The sequence below is a fragment of the Rhea americana genome, unplaced genomic scaffold, assembly GCF_003343005.1.
Source record: "Rhea americana isolate MKP2758 unplaced genomic scaffold, rheAme1 scaffold_47, whole genome shotgun sequence".
Classification (NCBI taxonomy): domain Eukaryota; kingdom Metazoa; phylum Chordata; class Aves; order Rheiformes; family Rheidae; genus Rhea; species Rhea americana.
In genome coordinates, this window is record NW_028186612.1 from 4,224,946 (window position 1) to 4,240,411 (window position 15,466).

The following is a 15,466-nucleotide window of genomic DNA, read 5'->3' on the forward strand; positions in this document are numbered from 1 at the left end:
AAAAAAAAAAAAAAAAAAAAAAAAAAAAAAAAAAAAAAAAAAGAAAAAAGAAAGGATGAAAACATTCAAAGAGGGCTTGTTTTTTAAATAATAGGCATCAGCTGCTATTATCTATGCTAGACACTAGCTGATGGCTAATTCCTTGACGCTATCAGTGAGAAATGAGCTGAGGAAGGAGCCTGATCCATTTACACAATGATTTGAACAAAGGGGTCCATCCACTCAGGGCTTTTCGATGTAACACAAAAATGTAATAGCAGTAATGTAGGGAAAAGGAGAAAGTCTGATAATACAAATAGCATTAAATGGAGCCATGAGAGTAATGGAAGTTCAAAGGAAGACTACTGGGATGCCTCCATGCTCTATCCCCCAAGAACATGTCTCTCATGAAAGTATTAATAGAGTAAGGGGCAGAGGGACAACAGTCATTCTATGACTATCAAATAATCATGATATTTCATGGTGTGTGAATATATATATTCTCACTTAAGCTCTTGCTTTGCTTATATGCAGCTTTTTATTCCCAGAAAACTTGATCCAGAAGCAACTCAAACAGATGAAAAAGGTTTGCATAGCTTGTAAAGAGCTTTGGAACAAATCAAATTTTTGCTCCAAGAAAGTAGGTCTTGGTGATAAATTCAAAAAGTTCCACCGGCACTTAAGTACATTTGTGCCAAGCTTCAGACCTYTTTGGTAAGTAGAGATAACCTTGGACTTTAAACATCTTTGGTTATGGATGGTGTTGCAAATTGTGGCAAATTTGATGGAGAGTCATTCAGTTTCCTTGTGGATGAGGAAGAAGGACTTTCAAGCAGTGTCCAGATCAGCAAATGGGAAATGAATATGTAGTTTTTAACTTTTAGGGCACTGGTCTTTCTGCATCTGATCCTRTAGTGGTATCCACACCCCTGACACTCCTGAAGGCCTGGCCACTGTCTGTATGCAGAAGAGACACAGTCAGAAAAAGCCAYGGGAACTTTGTAACAGTTCATCAAAAGGAGATATCTAAAATAGGTTGGATGAATTCCACTCTCAGCTGGGTGAACTAAAGCCTATAAAAGGAGTAGAGGGTGATCAGCTCAGCTGCAGATGTGTATCTAATGATAGGAGGATGAATTCCATCCATTATRTAATAGCACTTAAATGAAAGTAAGRAGATGATACCTTGATATGTTGAAAGTTTTCCATATGGTTAGGGTGTCCTTCCACCTTCAAGGAAGGCTAGTACTTAATCTAAAAGACATTTACAGTAAATGTTGATAAGGAGTCTACAGGCCAAGCCTTTCCAGATCCTTGGAAAGATCCTTGGAAAGATTAAACGCAAATCTGAATGAAACCAAAGAAATAGAACTTCCTGAGTACAGAGTTCACTGGAGTGACAGATCTGGGGATTTACAGGAGAGTAACTCCTCTTGGTTGTTTCTAATGCACTTGGAAAAATAGGAGTGTTTATATTCATTTTTGTAAATAAATTACATCACTAAGGGAATATACCTATGTTCTACAGCCATCTCTCACCATATTGGTACGGCTTTACAAGATTCCCAGTAAAGCCAAACCCTCAGGCCATGTTACTGTTAGACAAAAGAGACAGCCAAACATCTCTATACAAAAATGCCATTATCAGTGCTTAACCCTCTTAGCATTGGGTGGGAATATAGTCAAAACAATCTGCAGAGACAAAAGAATTCATGGCAACATATCTTGTAATCTTAGGAGAATATAACTTACATAGACCTTTTTTTCCCAAACAGCCTACATCACATCGGTATTTTATGTACCATTAAGATTCTTTTTCTCTGTAGAAAACCTTGTTTTACTGCTCCGCAGTTTATTCATTCTTTGGGAAACAGAGCTTTTGGCAGCAATTTCATATATCTCTGTAATGGACGGATAGTTCTGGAGCACCTGTCMGACTGGGAGGCTGAAGTTTAATTTCTAAAATCATGATAACGCAATTTTGTTAATGTATGTAACTATTTGAGAAGATAGCACAACTCTGACTAGTAAAGACTTGCTGCACATTTTGTGGGAGAGGCTATATTGCTCATTCGCTCTGGGCCACAGAGCACCAGTGAGGAGCAGAATTAAACACTTGTGAGGGACACTAAACGTGATCATCCCACTCCAAGCCTCTGTGCTTAACAAAGGTTAAGGACTACTCTGGTGTCACCCTCAGGACAGCAGTGGTGTAGTGAAAGGTGTGTGGGGAAAAATCCTCAGATCAATTCCTACCTTTCACTATGCCTAGACCTCTCTTCACTCCTTTCTCTCTCACAGAGAAGTGACAGTCTGAAGAGACCTACTGGAGTCACACCAATGAAGGTGACTTTCTACTAGAACACACCTGATTGAGGGACATGAGTATATACAGGAAACTGCAGCCCTGGAATGAACTGTTGCCTGCTGGTCCCAAAGGGAAGACTTGGTTCCTTGAGTTGACTTTACACAGAGCAGTGATCTCAAGGGGCATTCAGGAGCAGTACTTACACCCACATTATTGTGCCCCTTTGATAAGAAAGCAGTTATTATTATGGAAGATTAAGCTTTAGCCTTCTATTCCACCCCCATTTCATATTTATGCAGTGATTTGAAGGAACGCTTAATGCACGTCCTTCGGGTTCAGAATGAATAATGTGAAGTCTGCTTAGATTGATGGGCAGATGGATGACTAACCATTTAGGTGGTGATTCATAGCTGACAACTGTAATGAATAGCCTCCCAAGAAGATCAGATCAAAATAAGCTACTCTGAGCTTAATAGATTTTGAGAGACAGATGGTGCCTGGGTAAAGGGTCAATACAAAAAATTAAATATATTTATCCCTTCCTTGCACCTTGTTATGAGAATAATTTATTCTGTCATCTAATGAAGTAACCTGTTCTACTCCTCACTGGTTAGAGTTCCTCTCTAAGTTAGCTAATTGATTTCCATCTTAAATGTTAATTCATAGCTGATTATTGATACTGACCAGATAATACTGGAATATGAAATCTGCTTGAGCTGAGAATTCACGCTTGGCAGAATAAATTCAGACATGACTCTTGCTGGTTAAGTATCCCGCAGAAACATAGTTGAAGAACAACCACCTTACTATAAACATAAATTTCACAGAATTATAGAATAACTAAGGTTGGAAGGGGCCTCAGAAGGTCTCTGGTCCAATTCAATGATCAAGTAAGTCTAGTTTACAAATTATATCCAGTTTTGAAGTTATGTCAGGGCCTTATCCAGACAGAATGGACCTCTCAAAACACCTCTTGACCCCCTTCCATTGATTAAACACCCTCACTGTGGTTTGTGTGTGTGTGTATATATATATATATATATATATATATGTACATATACATATAACATTTAATCAGTATTTCCCTTGTTTCCTTCATTCAGTTGACAGTGGGGTCAACTCTTCTCTGCATATCCCTTCACCAAGCACTATCACTTCATAAACTTGATTCATTCTAATACATCATCACCTTCATTCACAAGCACCCTGTTATGGTTATAATATAACCATATGTTATGTGGTTATCATCTCCCATCCAAGGATCCCAGAACTCTGTGATGGATTTTACTTCTCATGCCTCTGCCTTCAACACTGATAGTTTCTGGAAATTATGTAAGGCACTTAATAACAAGGGTAGGCATTCTCTGGAGGCAGGGATCCTTCCCCCTTATCATCTTATTGCCATCATGCTTTTATCAGCTAACAGGAGCGGAGCCAACCCTATCAGTTAAACACTCTGCCTATGGAGTGTTACCAGTGGTTGGCTGAAARCATTTTCTTTCCTTTTGCTGGAGACACTACATTATCCAGGATCTGGACTCCTCCCCCAACGCCAATGAACGGCAGCCAAATCAAGACCCAGGCTAAAACAATTATGTAGGCAGATGCAGTTGGAAGGTCAAACACTGTAATTGTCTTCTTTCCCTCTCTTTCTAAAATATGTTATTTTCTCTCAGGAGAAAATTACTCAGAAGTATGGAGCTCCAGCTGTGAAGGTAGATATCACACTAGAGAAGGAGCTGGAGGGAAGACYCATCTTCCTTTAAAGATGTTTTATYCAAAATCACTCAAAGAAGGAAGAGAAATGAAAAAAAAATGCTGTATGCATCTGCCTGTAAGTAGAAGGTATATCTTAAAGTACTAAAACAAGAAAATGGAGACAAAAGYGTGAAGAATCTCTAAGTGACCCATGAGCCTAGAGCTTAAGGGATAGCAATTTAAGTGCTAGTGAGAGTCACTATGTCTCTTCTGCTGGCTCTTGATGCTTTCCTATGTAAAGCCCAAGTTAACAGCTGTATTCATTGGCCAATGGTTAGGCCTAACAACAGTAAGCCTTTTTTGGTGGTGAAACTATAGCAACTGTTTTCCTTGGTTTCATATCATGTGAAGAAAATAATCATAAGAATAGCTTTGAYACTGAAATTCTCCAAGAAAATAGACAAACTCTTTGGGCAGCCTTTTCCACTGCTTGATTGTCCTCATGGTGAAAATGTTTCTCCAAACTTCACTTTATATCCAGTTCGAATCTCTCTCGTTTCGATTTATGCTCATTATCTCTCATCCTCCCACCATGCACCACCAYGAAGAGCCTGTCTYCAGAGGTCCCTTCCAACCTTACTGAWTCTATGATTCTATTAAAATCATGCTATGATTTTCTATGAAAGCTATGAAACTATGAAAGCATGCTCTGAATCAAAGCAGTTTTCCTAAACATTATTGTCTTGTTATTAGATAACTGATGTAGAAAGAATAATTTTCAACAACTTAAAAAACCTAAAGACTGTAATAAACATTTTTCCCATGGGATTTCTGAGTGCAAATTTGTTCTCTTCATCACAGCTTCATGCCAATTTATCTATATATACTCCAAAAAACTTCATCTTAAACTTTAAAAGAARGTTACTTGAAATTAAATTCAGTCTTGTGATTTCTCATTTGTTGGAGAAGTGTGTTTGAAGAGCATCTTGATTTTGCAATCATTGAAAAAAAAGTCAATAATTCACATTCATTTTTGTTAACTGATATGATGTAAATACATACATCTTTGTACATTATGCTATTTTTCATAACATCTTAAATTCTCAAAGAGCTCTCATTCTCAGTTTTCTCAGAAGTGAAGAGATGCTCTTTACCACTAAGATTAAATCAAATGGGCTTACAAGCACTCTGCATAAGATTAGTGAAAAAGCTGAAAACTCCTTTAAAAATAAAGGGCAAAATCAACTTGTCAATATACAAATTCACACTGAAATCTGAATGGCATTTATATTTACCATTTAAAATCCAGCYTAAAATGTATTTTCAAGTAACAAATGTATTGAAATTCTGCTTTGACTTGCACCAGCAGTAAATCTGCACACAAAGACAAAAACATATACACATCACATATATGTATCATCTGGAAATTTACTGTTAGGTGAAAGCTGGAAAGCCATTTTAAATCTCATGACAATAAATTATTTCAGGTGGCAAATTCCTGCATCATGTAATTCTAGAGATACCACATAGTCATCTTATCTCATGYGCTTTCTGATTCAAAAGAGTCACAAAAAAGCAGAAAGAAACAAAAATGCTGATTAAAAAGAACAATGCTCAGTTTTTTGAACAASAAAGCAAGTTTAGATTTATATTAAAARTAGTTTTTATAAAGATCAAACTTGRGGCTGTTCTCTTCTGTATYGCTAACATATGCTGATCACTGGAAAAGCCAACTCAAATGTAATATAGCAAACTGATCTCAAACAGAGATACACCAGAATAACTTGTGTAACATGTATCAATTTAGAAAGCCTTTCATTTTTAAGACAGGGAAGGTCATATCTGCAGTAAGGGGGCTTGGCTGACACATACCTTCTCAAGACCTGGCCCAMGGGCTTAATTCTTACTGTAGTCAACAAAGCTAGTCTAGATCTATCTGAAACATTGTGTGCTGTGGAAATGAGGGGAAGGGGATTTGTACTTGCAGGTCAAACTTCTACCCCAAAACATTAGGAACTAAACTCACCCCATATGCAATTCTTCCCATGGACTGCAATTTAATAGTTTCACTCTTTTACTTCAGTGATTCCCCTGCTGAACTGTCAAGCACAGCAAAATCAGGACCTAGACCTCTAACGGTGTCATTTTGTATAACCAATATGTGCCATATTCAATTCAAGCGCTGGGAGTGCTACCTTCTGCACAGACATCAGAACTGTCCAAGTAGCACAATTGTGTAAGTCTTCTGATTTGGAAGCCAAAGAGCTCATGGTGGGAGAAACAACAAATTTCCACTCAAGTTATAAGGACATATTTGTTTAAATGTTGCAAGAAGTTACTGAGTAAACACTCTTTTAACTTTTGCTGACCTTCATAGTTAGCATATTTGCAAAAAGACAAAAACTTTGATCACTTTCGTCTGTGTATGAGCTTTACTACAGAAAATTACAATTACATTGACTACCATACTTCCTTACCCAGTGGTTAAGGCACTGAGTGGTTAAGGCACTTAGCCTTTATGTATCTTTTTGTGACCTCTTAACCACCACACTCAACTTTTTCATACCTCATATCTGGAGCTCAGTTKTACCTGCCTACTGTCACAGGCATTATCATAGAATCATAGAATCAGTAAGGTTAGAAGGGACCTCTGGTGATCATCTAATCCAACCCCCTCTACTCAGCAGGGTCACCTAGAGCATGTTAGACAGGGTTGCATCCACGTAGGCCTTGAAGATCTCCAGAGAAGGAGACTCCACAACCTCTCTGGGCAACCCGTTCCAGTGCTCCGTCACTCTCACAAGGAATTCCCCCTCACGTTCAGGTGGAACTTCCTGTGGTTCAATTTCTGCCCATTGCCTTGTGTCCTGTCACATGGGACAACTGAAAAGAGTTTGTACCTACTGCCAGTCTATAAAGACAGAATGTGCCTTGTTTGAGAAAGCAGTGTTGCTTCTTTTTCACATCACTCCAAAGTTGATGAAGAAGAAGAAATAAGAAGACAAGCGAGAAAAGTACTGGCACTTCACTGGCTGAGGTATAGAAAATGTTACAGAGCAGCTTGGTGAGAAGACATGCCCATTCTTTCTCATAACACCACACAGGGAGCCCATAATGAGATTAAAAAGCAGCACATGTGAAAYATATTGACATAGCAGGAATAATTAAGATGTGGAATTAGTTTCTGCAGAGGCCCAGAATTTAATTGGACAAAGATGACACACAATGCAAATATATGAGATGCTAGCAGAGTAAGCAGGGAAAATATATAAACCTCTCACACTTCAAGGTGTTAAGTCAAACATTGAGAGGAATTAGTGAGATATTTCTTGCATGAGTAGCAGTCCCCCAAACTAACATTGAGGAACAGCATGAACCCTGGCCCCCACCCTCTTCTTTAAATGCAACAGGTATTAATCACTCAGAGATGGATGTCTGTACAGAAAAAATAAATCACTTAACTCAGCAGGGAAATCTCTTCATAAAAATAGGTCACCTACAGCATATCCTTAACAGAGTACAGCTTAGAAGTAATGCACATATATGCCCAGAAATCATTTTCAGAATTAAYGAGAAACTTCAAAGAAGTCTGTTGATGAGGAACAAAAGTTTCACAATCAAAGCAGACTTCCTTTCCTCTGCTCTGACCTCCCAGGCGATAACTTGCATTTGATAGTTTTCTGAAGAAAGGTCACCCACAGATAGGGCTGAGAAATTCAGATGCACATTAGGAGAAATTTCTTCAAGAGCACCAGACTGATGTGACTACCACCTTGTGCAAATACATCTCATCTCCCTAAAATCAGGCAATCAGGTAGGTTCCACCTCCCAAGAATTAATTACATTGACAACAGAGGATACAACTTACCTCACCATTCAAGAAGCAGTAAAATACTGACACAAAGAAACCCTAGAAACAACAGAAAGCAATCAATTATTAGGTAAGTATTTTAACAAGCAGAACTTGGGATTGAGCTTTATCTTGAGATCATTCTGACCATAACCATACTCTTGTTGAGAYGATTTACTTCCAGACAGACTAAATCTCTACACTACACTTTCATTCAGAAAATACAAAGCGGGTTGCAGCTTGCAAACAAGACATGAGAGCCAAAGTCCAGACAGCAACTCCACTGATCAGAGGAGCAACTGCACCAAATATTTGCATTGATATCCTGAATACAATAGCACCCATTTCCACAGAAGTAATATGCTGATGTCAAACACAGTTATACCCAGTTCAAGAGGGTCTTAAAGTACAGGTAAAGCCACAGGACACACCTAAACAGAAGTACGTGGCTGAACATATTAAGTTCAGTCTGCCTTTGTACTAAGTCCAGAAAGCTGGGGCAGTTTCTCACTTTCCATTGTCTTATACATCCTGGCAAAACTCCTCTTAAATTCAAGGGAAGGAGGAGATGGARTACGACTCCTTAGACATTTAGTATGGTCTAATGGCTGAATGTATGCACCACTACAGAAGAGCTAGGATGAGAGGGTGGGCAATATAGCTCATGTCCTACACAAGCAAGCCCAACACCGCAGAGCTGTTTTCCGTTGCTTTGGCAAATTCTAGTCTAAATCTCAGCTCCCTCTCTACTCACTGAAGAGAGACAGGTACCTCCTCCTCTCCCAGTCAATTTAGAATGGGATGAAACATCACCTTTCTCCACTAGCATTAGAGGGAGCCTAGGTGAAGAGCTTCAGCTAAAGAATGAACATATAAATGGCTGATGTTAAGGGATAGTAATCCCTTTGATATGCACCTGAGAGGAGAGCTGCAAGTCATACGACGTTGCATACATCTATTAAGTAAGCATGAACTACGAAGCTGAACTCTTTCCTACTATTATTTGTATTGTGGATTTCATTGCTATAAGCTTCACTGCTGAAGAACACAGGATCCTTTTAGCAGCAATTAATACCAGGACTCTTACCTGAAAAGATTGTAGGAAGGAGTTGAAATAGATGAAGACAATCTGGGAAATGTCATCTTCACCAGGGTTGACAAAGAAAAGCATATAGGTTATGCCTAGCAGAGGCAGAAGGACTAATGTTGCCTTGACAGCCTTCCTGTGGGGAGGAAAGAGAAAATACAAGCACCTAAGCATAAAACAGTGAGAGGCAGCTAAACACAAACAGGCAGGCAGGCATGGGAGCACAAAGACACAGTCAGTGTCATATTAGAGTGCCAGTCTTAAACTATCATCTGCCACATCATTTAATACTAGGTAACAGAGCTTTGGAGTGCCCAGCTTTAGAGCAACAAGGTTTGCTCCAGGCTTGCTTGCAATCAAAAGGGTTTCCATTTAGAGTGCAAGAAAGAAGATTCCCTCCCAAAGTTTGTAACAGAGATAAGATCACCATCATCTGTTCAAGGATGAAGACAGTTACTTCAGATTGCCTCAGAATCTAATATGTCTAATGATATCTGCCAACTGAAGCAAGGAATAAAAATGTACTGAGTTTTGAATCAAAAGTTTTTTGTGCTAGTTCTAGTTTTATCTCATCAGATTTGAGCATGAGAAAGGGAGATACTTTCTTCCTTCATTTCTTCCTAAATGAACATCCTTGTCTTTTCCTTTCTGCTGTGCTAGTCTGTGAGGTTGCATCATCACCCAGCTCAAGGGACTGATCTGCTTGAAAAGCTACTCCATTAAAAGGTAATGATTAGTTCAGGATCAGTCCCCTGACACAACTCCATTGAGTGGCTATGCTAATACTCATGCCAGCAAATGGAAGAGGGCAGAAACACCCTTCATTTCCACACTCCATATGTTAAAGCAATCATTAAATCCTATTGTAAATACCTGTGCTTGCACAGTAATCTGTGAATGCAAAGTAATGATTTTGCTATTGACCACAGACAGAAGTGCTTCGACCTAGGTCTTTGCTCTGTCCCCCTTTAACTTCTGACTCTTCTGGAATCTTAAGAAAGCAAAGATTTTAGTATGCACATGGATATTATTTATTAGGAAGTCTTGATAATGTATTGTTTTGCTTTTACAATGCTAGAGACCTGGACAGAGAAGTAATTCAACAGACACTGAACATTTCTGTTCCAGTTCTCCAGATCAACTGAATGAATGGTCTAGTCATCAGTGAAATCAATTATAACATATACATTTATATAATACAATTCATATGCTTTTGCACATTTAGAAATTCATAGGATTCTGGTTCCCATTGACAGTTCAGCATTCATTGGAAGAGGAAAAACTTTTCTTCTTGAAGTACTGTAGTAAGTGGGCATGATTCAGGATGAGTTAGCTAATGACATTGCATTGTGCATTTTTCTGTGTGACCCCTTCACATGCATATCAAGGCAYGCGAAAGTCTAAGAGGTAAATAAAAAGATGTAAATAGGCTGGTAGCTGCTGCAATGCCCATCTGTCTCTGTAAGCCTTGGTTATTTGCATGGTTTGGACATTAAAATGGATTGGACAGAAAAAATGCAGGCATGCTTTTATAGATAGCCTGCAAAAATAAATACCATGTACCTAACTGTATGAGCTCAAGGGACAAGAAGTATATCCTCTAAGATAAATTGTGGCATCTGAAAAGACRAAGATGGAACAAGGACAAGACAAGGAAGGCAGTTCTTTCCTAAGACTACAAACAGCAAGAAGTATCAGCTGACTTACCTGTATTGTATTGTTTCTGAGGTGGTTGAAGCTCTCAGTTTTGTCATTAAAATCCTAACTATGTTAAACAGAAATACAAAATTTATCTGGAAAGGAAGAGAGAGAGARAAAAAAAGACAATGAGTTGAACAGTGGGTTAAAGGAGGAGACACGTTTTGTAGTTCTGATCCGACTAAAGTCAACCTCTTTGTTTCACCACTGATTGCAGAAGACTCAGAAGTTTACCAGAAATATCAGCTTATGCAACAAATATCCAGCAGCAATTAATCTTCTCAAAACTTCAGTGAAAATGTAGTACAAACCTAATCGTTCCAGTTAGGAGCCTCATTTTTCCTGCCCGCTCCACCTTTCCTGGGTGCCATAAGGAACTAAGTGTGGGATTTGTTAGAATACACGTATCTGCCTCCACCTCAGCTGGATTCCCAAGGTCTTTCACATAGATTATGYGGCAGTACTGTGCTGTGTTCATAAGGCTGTTGTCTGAAACTACTTTCCTATTCCACAGAAGGTTGTAATGGTTAGGTAGGGCTCCGATGAACAAGGACCCAAAGTACAAAGATACATTGCAGAGATCCCAGTGTGAGCTAGTCATGCTGGACACCTTTTATACTCTGTGAAGCCTACTCAATTCATTCTAAAGGGGAATTTACAACAGAGCAGATGAACCTTACCTGCAAAATGGCTGCTGTTTTGCACTGTCTTTAAAGTAAACTGATATGGTGAATCAGTACTTGCCTTTTTAATCTATTGAGTTGCGTAATTATTATATCTTTTGAAATCTCATTGCTCAGAATTGAAATTTGCTATAATTACTGTTTATGTAACATATGCTAATAAGTTTCTTATATAAGTTTCCTTTCAGTGTAAACAGGAAAGGAAAAAAAATGAAAAGAAGATTCTGACTTCTAGGCTGTGATCAGCAGAAGGGTKTGGCACCTTGGAGCAAGTTTGGGTTTTGCAAATTGTCTTTGTCATATTTAAGAGCTCCAGGTCAACTGGTTCTCACTTTATTTAACAGAGACCAAAATGGCTTCAAATTACTAATTTGACTTGAATGTTAAATTCTTCTTGTTGGTAACTGTACAGTTCCTCTTTAACAAGAAGAGGAATGTTCAGCCAGTTGCTACTGAGGAGGAGATGAATGGAAGTCTTCTTCAACSACAGGAAGAAAAGATCTGCCTCTGAAAAACTACTACTGAATCACAACATTCTTCATCAGCTCACAGCCAGGTTAGGATTAYCTCTATCGAGGATGAAAAAAGACACCAAGTGAAAACTCGCAGTTTTCACAATCATAATGGAAGTTGTCAAATGGAATTATAGAGTCTTAGGCAAGGTCAAGTTCCAAATATAAGCAGAACTAGTCATATGGGATTAACATGATGAACCTTAATGGAAAAAGCATTTCAAGTTTCATGAGCCCTAGTCTGATGTGACAACAGAGAATTGGAAATTCAAATTGCCATAGGCTGCATCAGAAAAATTAGGGATTTTGATTTTCTCTGAAATTAAGTTGCAGATATATGATTCATCAGTCCAGAAGGAGAACTGTTAGCTGAAAAGTTTGGAAGTTACATCACTAGAAGTACTGTTATTCTATATAAACCAATTTTTCCTTCTCCCATCATTTTCCCTAAGCTTCCCCATCCAAGAGGTTCTCAAAGAAAACAATRTCATACAAAACTATTTTATTAATACTTACCTAAGTTAATATATATGTTTGCACTGATCCCTGGTGACAGCTTACTTGCTCATCTAGTTGACACTGTTAATAGTGTCTTGGTTAATATACGCTCTGTGCTGGGTACCACTAAGAGCTGATCATCCCATAGAAGACAAATCAAGAACAGAATTCATCTATTTAAGYATCGACACCTAGTGCCATTCAAGGTACTCTTGCTGATAAGAGACTACGTCTGCCTAGAGTAGCAACAGGAAAACAGGCAGGATTTCTATAGTCCCTAAAATGAAACATATGTGCCCACTTTCAGCAAGCTGTCCCAGGTGTGAGAGGAAAGACTGCTAGGAACATTATTGTGACATACAACCTCCTTCTAGATTGGCAGAGAGGAACACTGAGGCCAGAACACAGGCCTCAGCCACTAACCCTGACTTATCTTCCCAGTCCTTGCATTGAACTGGCTGCATATCCTTAGCCATTTGAACCAAAGTGTTCAAACTTGGGTGTCTGAAGGTAGACACTAAAATTTACCTGAGGATGTACTCAGTAAGTTGGAAGTGTGCCTTTCAGACTGACTGTGACTCTTGACTCTTCTGTTAATGCTTGTAGTAATATATGTGTCCATAAGATGGACGTTCTTGTAAACATCCTAGTGTCATCCTGTTGACCCTCTTACATCTTCCTTCCCAGATTTTCCTTCACTGTGCAGCCTCTCAAACAATGGAGAGGAGGCTGTAGGTCTCACTTCTGCAGCAAAAGTGAGCAGCTCTGCAGAAGGCCCTAAGCTAGGTATCTACCCTTGAGCTAGTCACCTTCAGCTCATGTAATAACGAATAGAGAAAAATAGCTACTTCTACATAGCTGTTCCTCATATCTATCTGAGATGTCTACTCCAGCATGAGTTGACACTTCTCACTTTGAAGTGTCTCTTTCTTTCCACTATATAGAACATGACTACTAATGTGACTCGCATAGACAGGCAGCCAAGACTATAGATTAATATTATAGGGCTATGTTTAATTGCCTACACACAGGCAATGAGAGCCATTTTTGGTGCCATGGTGTGTGTATCCTGCCCAACTTCAAGCTTTAGAAAGGCGTGCACTTTCTGGAGGGTCTGGTCATCTCTGCTAGCCCCATGTGGGGCTGCTGGAGCAACTCAAAAGGCATCTATGTTTAGGCAAAATTATTTCTGTTCTGAGTTAGATGAAATGCATCCTATCTTGATAGTCTTAATATTCTCCAAAGGAAAAGCAGCTGCTCTGAATACAAAATTATATTGATTTGCAAAAAGGTATGAAGGAAGAGAAGAGCTTTTTGGCAAAAGGCTAGTTACCATAACCCATTTGGCATTTTGGTGACACAGTAATAACTGCCATTTACAGAAAATCTGTCCCACTCTCAACCAAGGCTTCAGAAACATTGATCCCAAGTTCCACTGTATTTAACTACAGAAACAGACACAGACCTGAGAAATTTATTACCAGACCTGACTCTCATAAATGGCTACTTTATAAATAGCAAATCTAAATATAACCCCCTCTAGACTCTTAGGGAGGGTCTCAATTTTAAAAATTGGTCCCAACTCTAGATCTAACATTTACTCACACAGTCGCACTTTGCTATGTTTACCAAACACTCTTAAAATCCCCCTCAAAGCACTGGCAGTTACCTAAGGACAAATGTCAGACTTGAGACCCATTCATGTGACCACACTGAATATCCTCATGTGTAAAGAAAGAGCATAAGTACAAAACATTCAATGATACGTTCCAAATACAGAGTCCTAGCTTTGGACAATTTTGCTTAGCAAAATTTCCCTAGTCCTAGCAATGGGCAATTTTGAGGACTTTCTGAGCAAGATGTTACAGGCTTATGTCTGTGTCTTGATGTCAATTCTTCTTTGAATGAGTCTAATCTATGAATCTTATTACTTCTTGGTTTGAGTACCACCTGTTAGCATTAAGCTCAGTTCATTAGAAGGGAGGAGGAAAAATTRAAAAGAAAATAGATGTGCCTAAAAAAACATGAGAAACCTGATTCAAGAGAAGGGGACTATGGGGAATCAACACCGTTTGGTCTGTTTTTCCCAGCAGACAAGAGATTTTTGGTTTTTGAAAGAAATTATTACCATGAAAGCCAAGGGAAGGTGAAGCATTCTGGGCTGGCTGAAATGTTTTGGAAAGGTGAGATGTATTGATCAGCCCAAAAGACTTCTGCTTGGAGGCAAGAGGGCTATCAAGTCAGGGGAGATCTATGCCCTCTTTATGCACAAAGTCAGGTTAGAAAAATCACTTAGATCTCCTGGCTTTTAAATCTAGAAATAATTATCTATAGCTTTTTCTAGGCTTAGGTTTCCATTCTCTCACAGGACTACTTTAAACATGTGTCACTGCACTGGGACAACACATGAGTGCAGCATTCAGCCTGTTACGTACATAGCTCCTGTTACYAGTTCCTTCCTATAGGCTCCTTCAGGAAAAAAAGATAACTATAATTTTTCCCAATTCTGAATTAGCTACTTAAAAGGAGAAAAAATTAAGTGCCTTGTCCTTGCTGACAAAGTGATTTCATCACCCAGTGGGAATAAGAAGAGCAAGAGCATTAAGAGCTGAGTTAAGATTTGCCTCACCTCATTTTAGATTACTACTRGGCAGTTGGTCATCCCAGATACCTTTCATCAGAGAGAAACAGGCACTTTTCAATAGTGGTTACTTGACTTATCTATAAGTAATTTCATTTTATGATTCAGTTGCTCACAAAATATCATCCAATGATCTTTCAGATCCTCTAGAGGATCTCACCTGAGCTACCTGTGATTTGTGATCCTGAAAACAAATGGATGTGGCTGTGTCTTCTCAGGATCTGTGGCAGTATATTTATTATATGAAAGCTAATATGATATTTTCAGGCAACAACAGCAAGACTTCCCTTGTGGACTCCATTTAGCTTTCTCTGAGAGGTTTTTAAGACCTGGAATAAGATCACATCTCAAAGTCAGAGTTCAGCAAGCAAAAAATTCTGAGGCAAAAGATGCAGATTCACCAACTTTGAGGCTTATTTTGCCTAATAGAAACTTTTAAGTGCATTCATTTCAATGATTTATTTTAGAAGAACATTCCTTCATTTCAGAAGGATATTTGGCTCAGTAGCACC

At 38.7% G+C, this 15,466-nt stretch overlaps 1 protein-coding gene across 3 annotated transcripts in view; it reads right to left on the reverse strand.

The window, feature by feature from the left end:
* Positions 1-15,466, reverse strand: part of CRHR2 (corticotropin releasing hormone receptor 2) — a 146,273-nt gene that overhangs the window by 5,233 nt on the left and 125,574 nt on the right. For all 3 annotated transcript variants that reach the window (XM_085316493.1, XM_085316491.1, XM_085316492.1), the window contains 3 exons: positions 10,630-10,715; positions 8,923-9,058; positions 7,854-7,895 (listed from right to left, as the gene is read on the reverse strand). In XM_085316493.1, the coding sequence (XP_085172619.1) occupies positions 7,854-7,895; positions 8,923-9,058; positions 10,630-10,715 (264 nt within the window). The remainder of the gene's footprint in view (positions 1-7,853; positions 7,896-8,922; positions 9,059-10,629; positions 10,716-15,466) is intronic.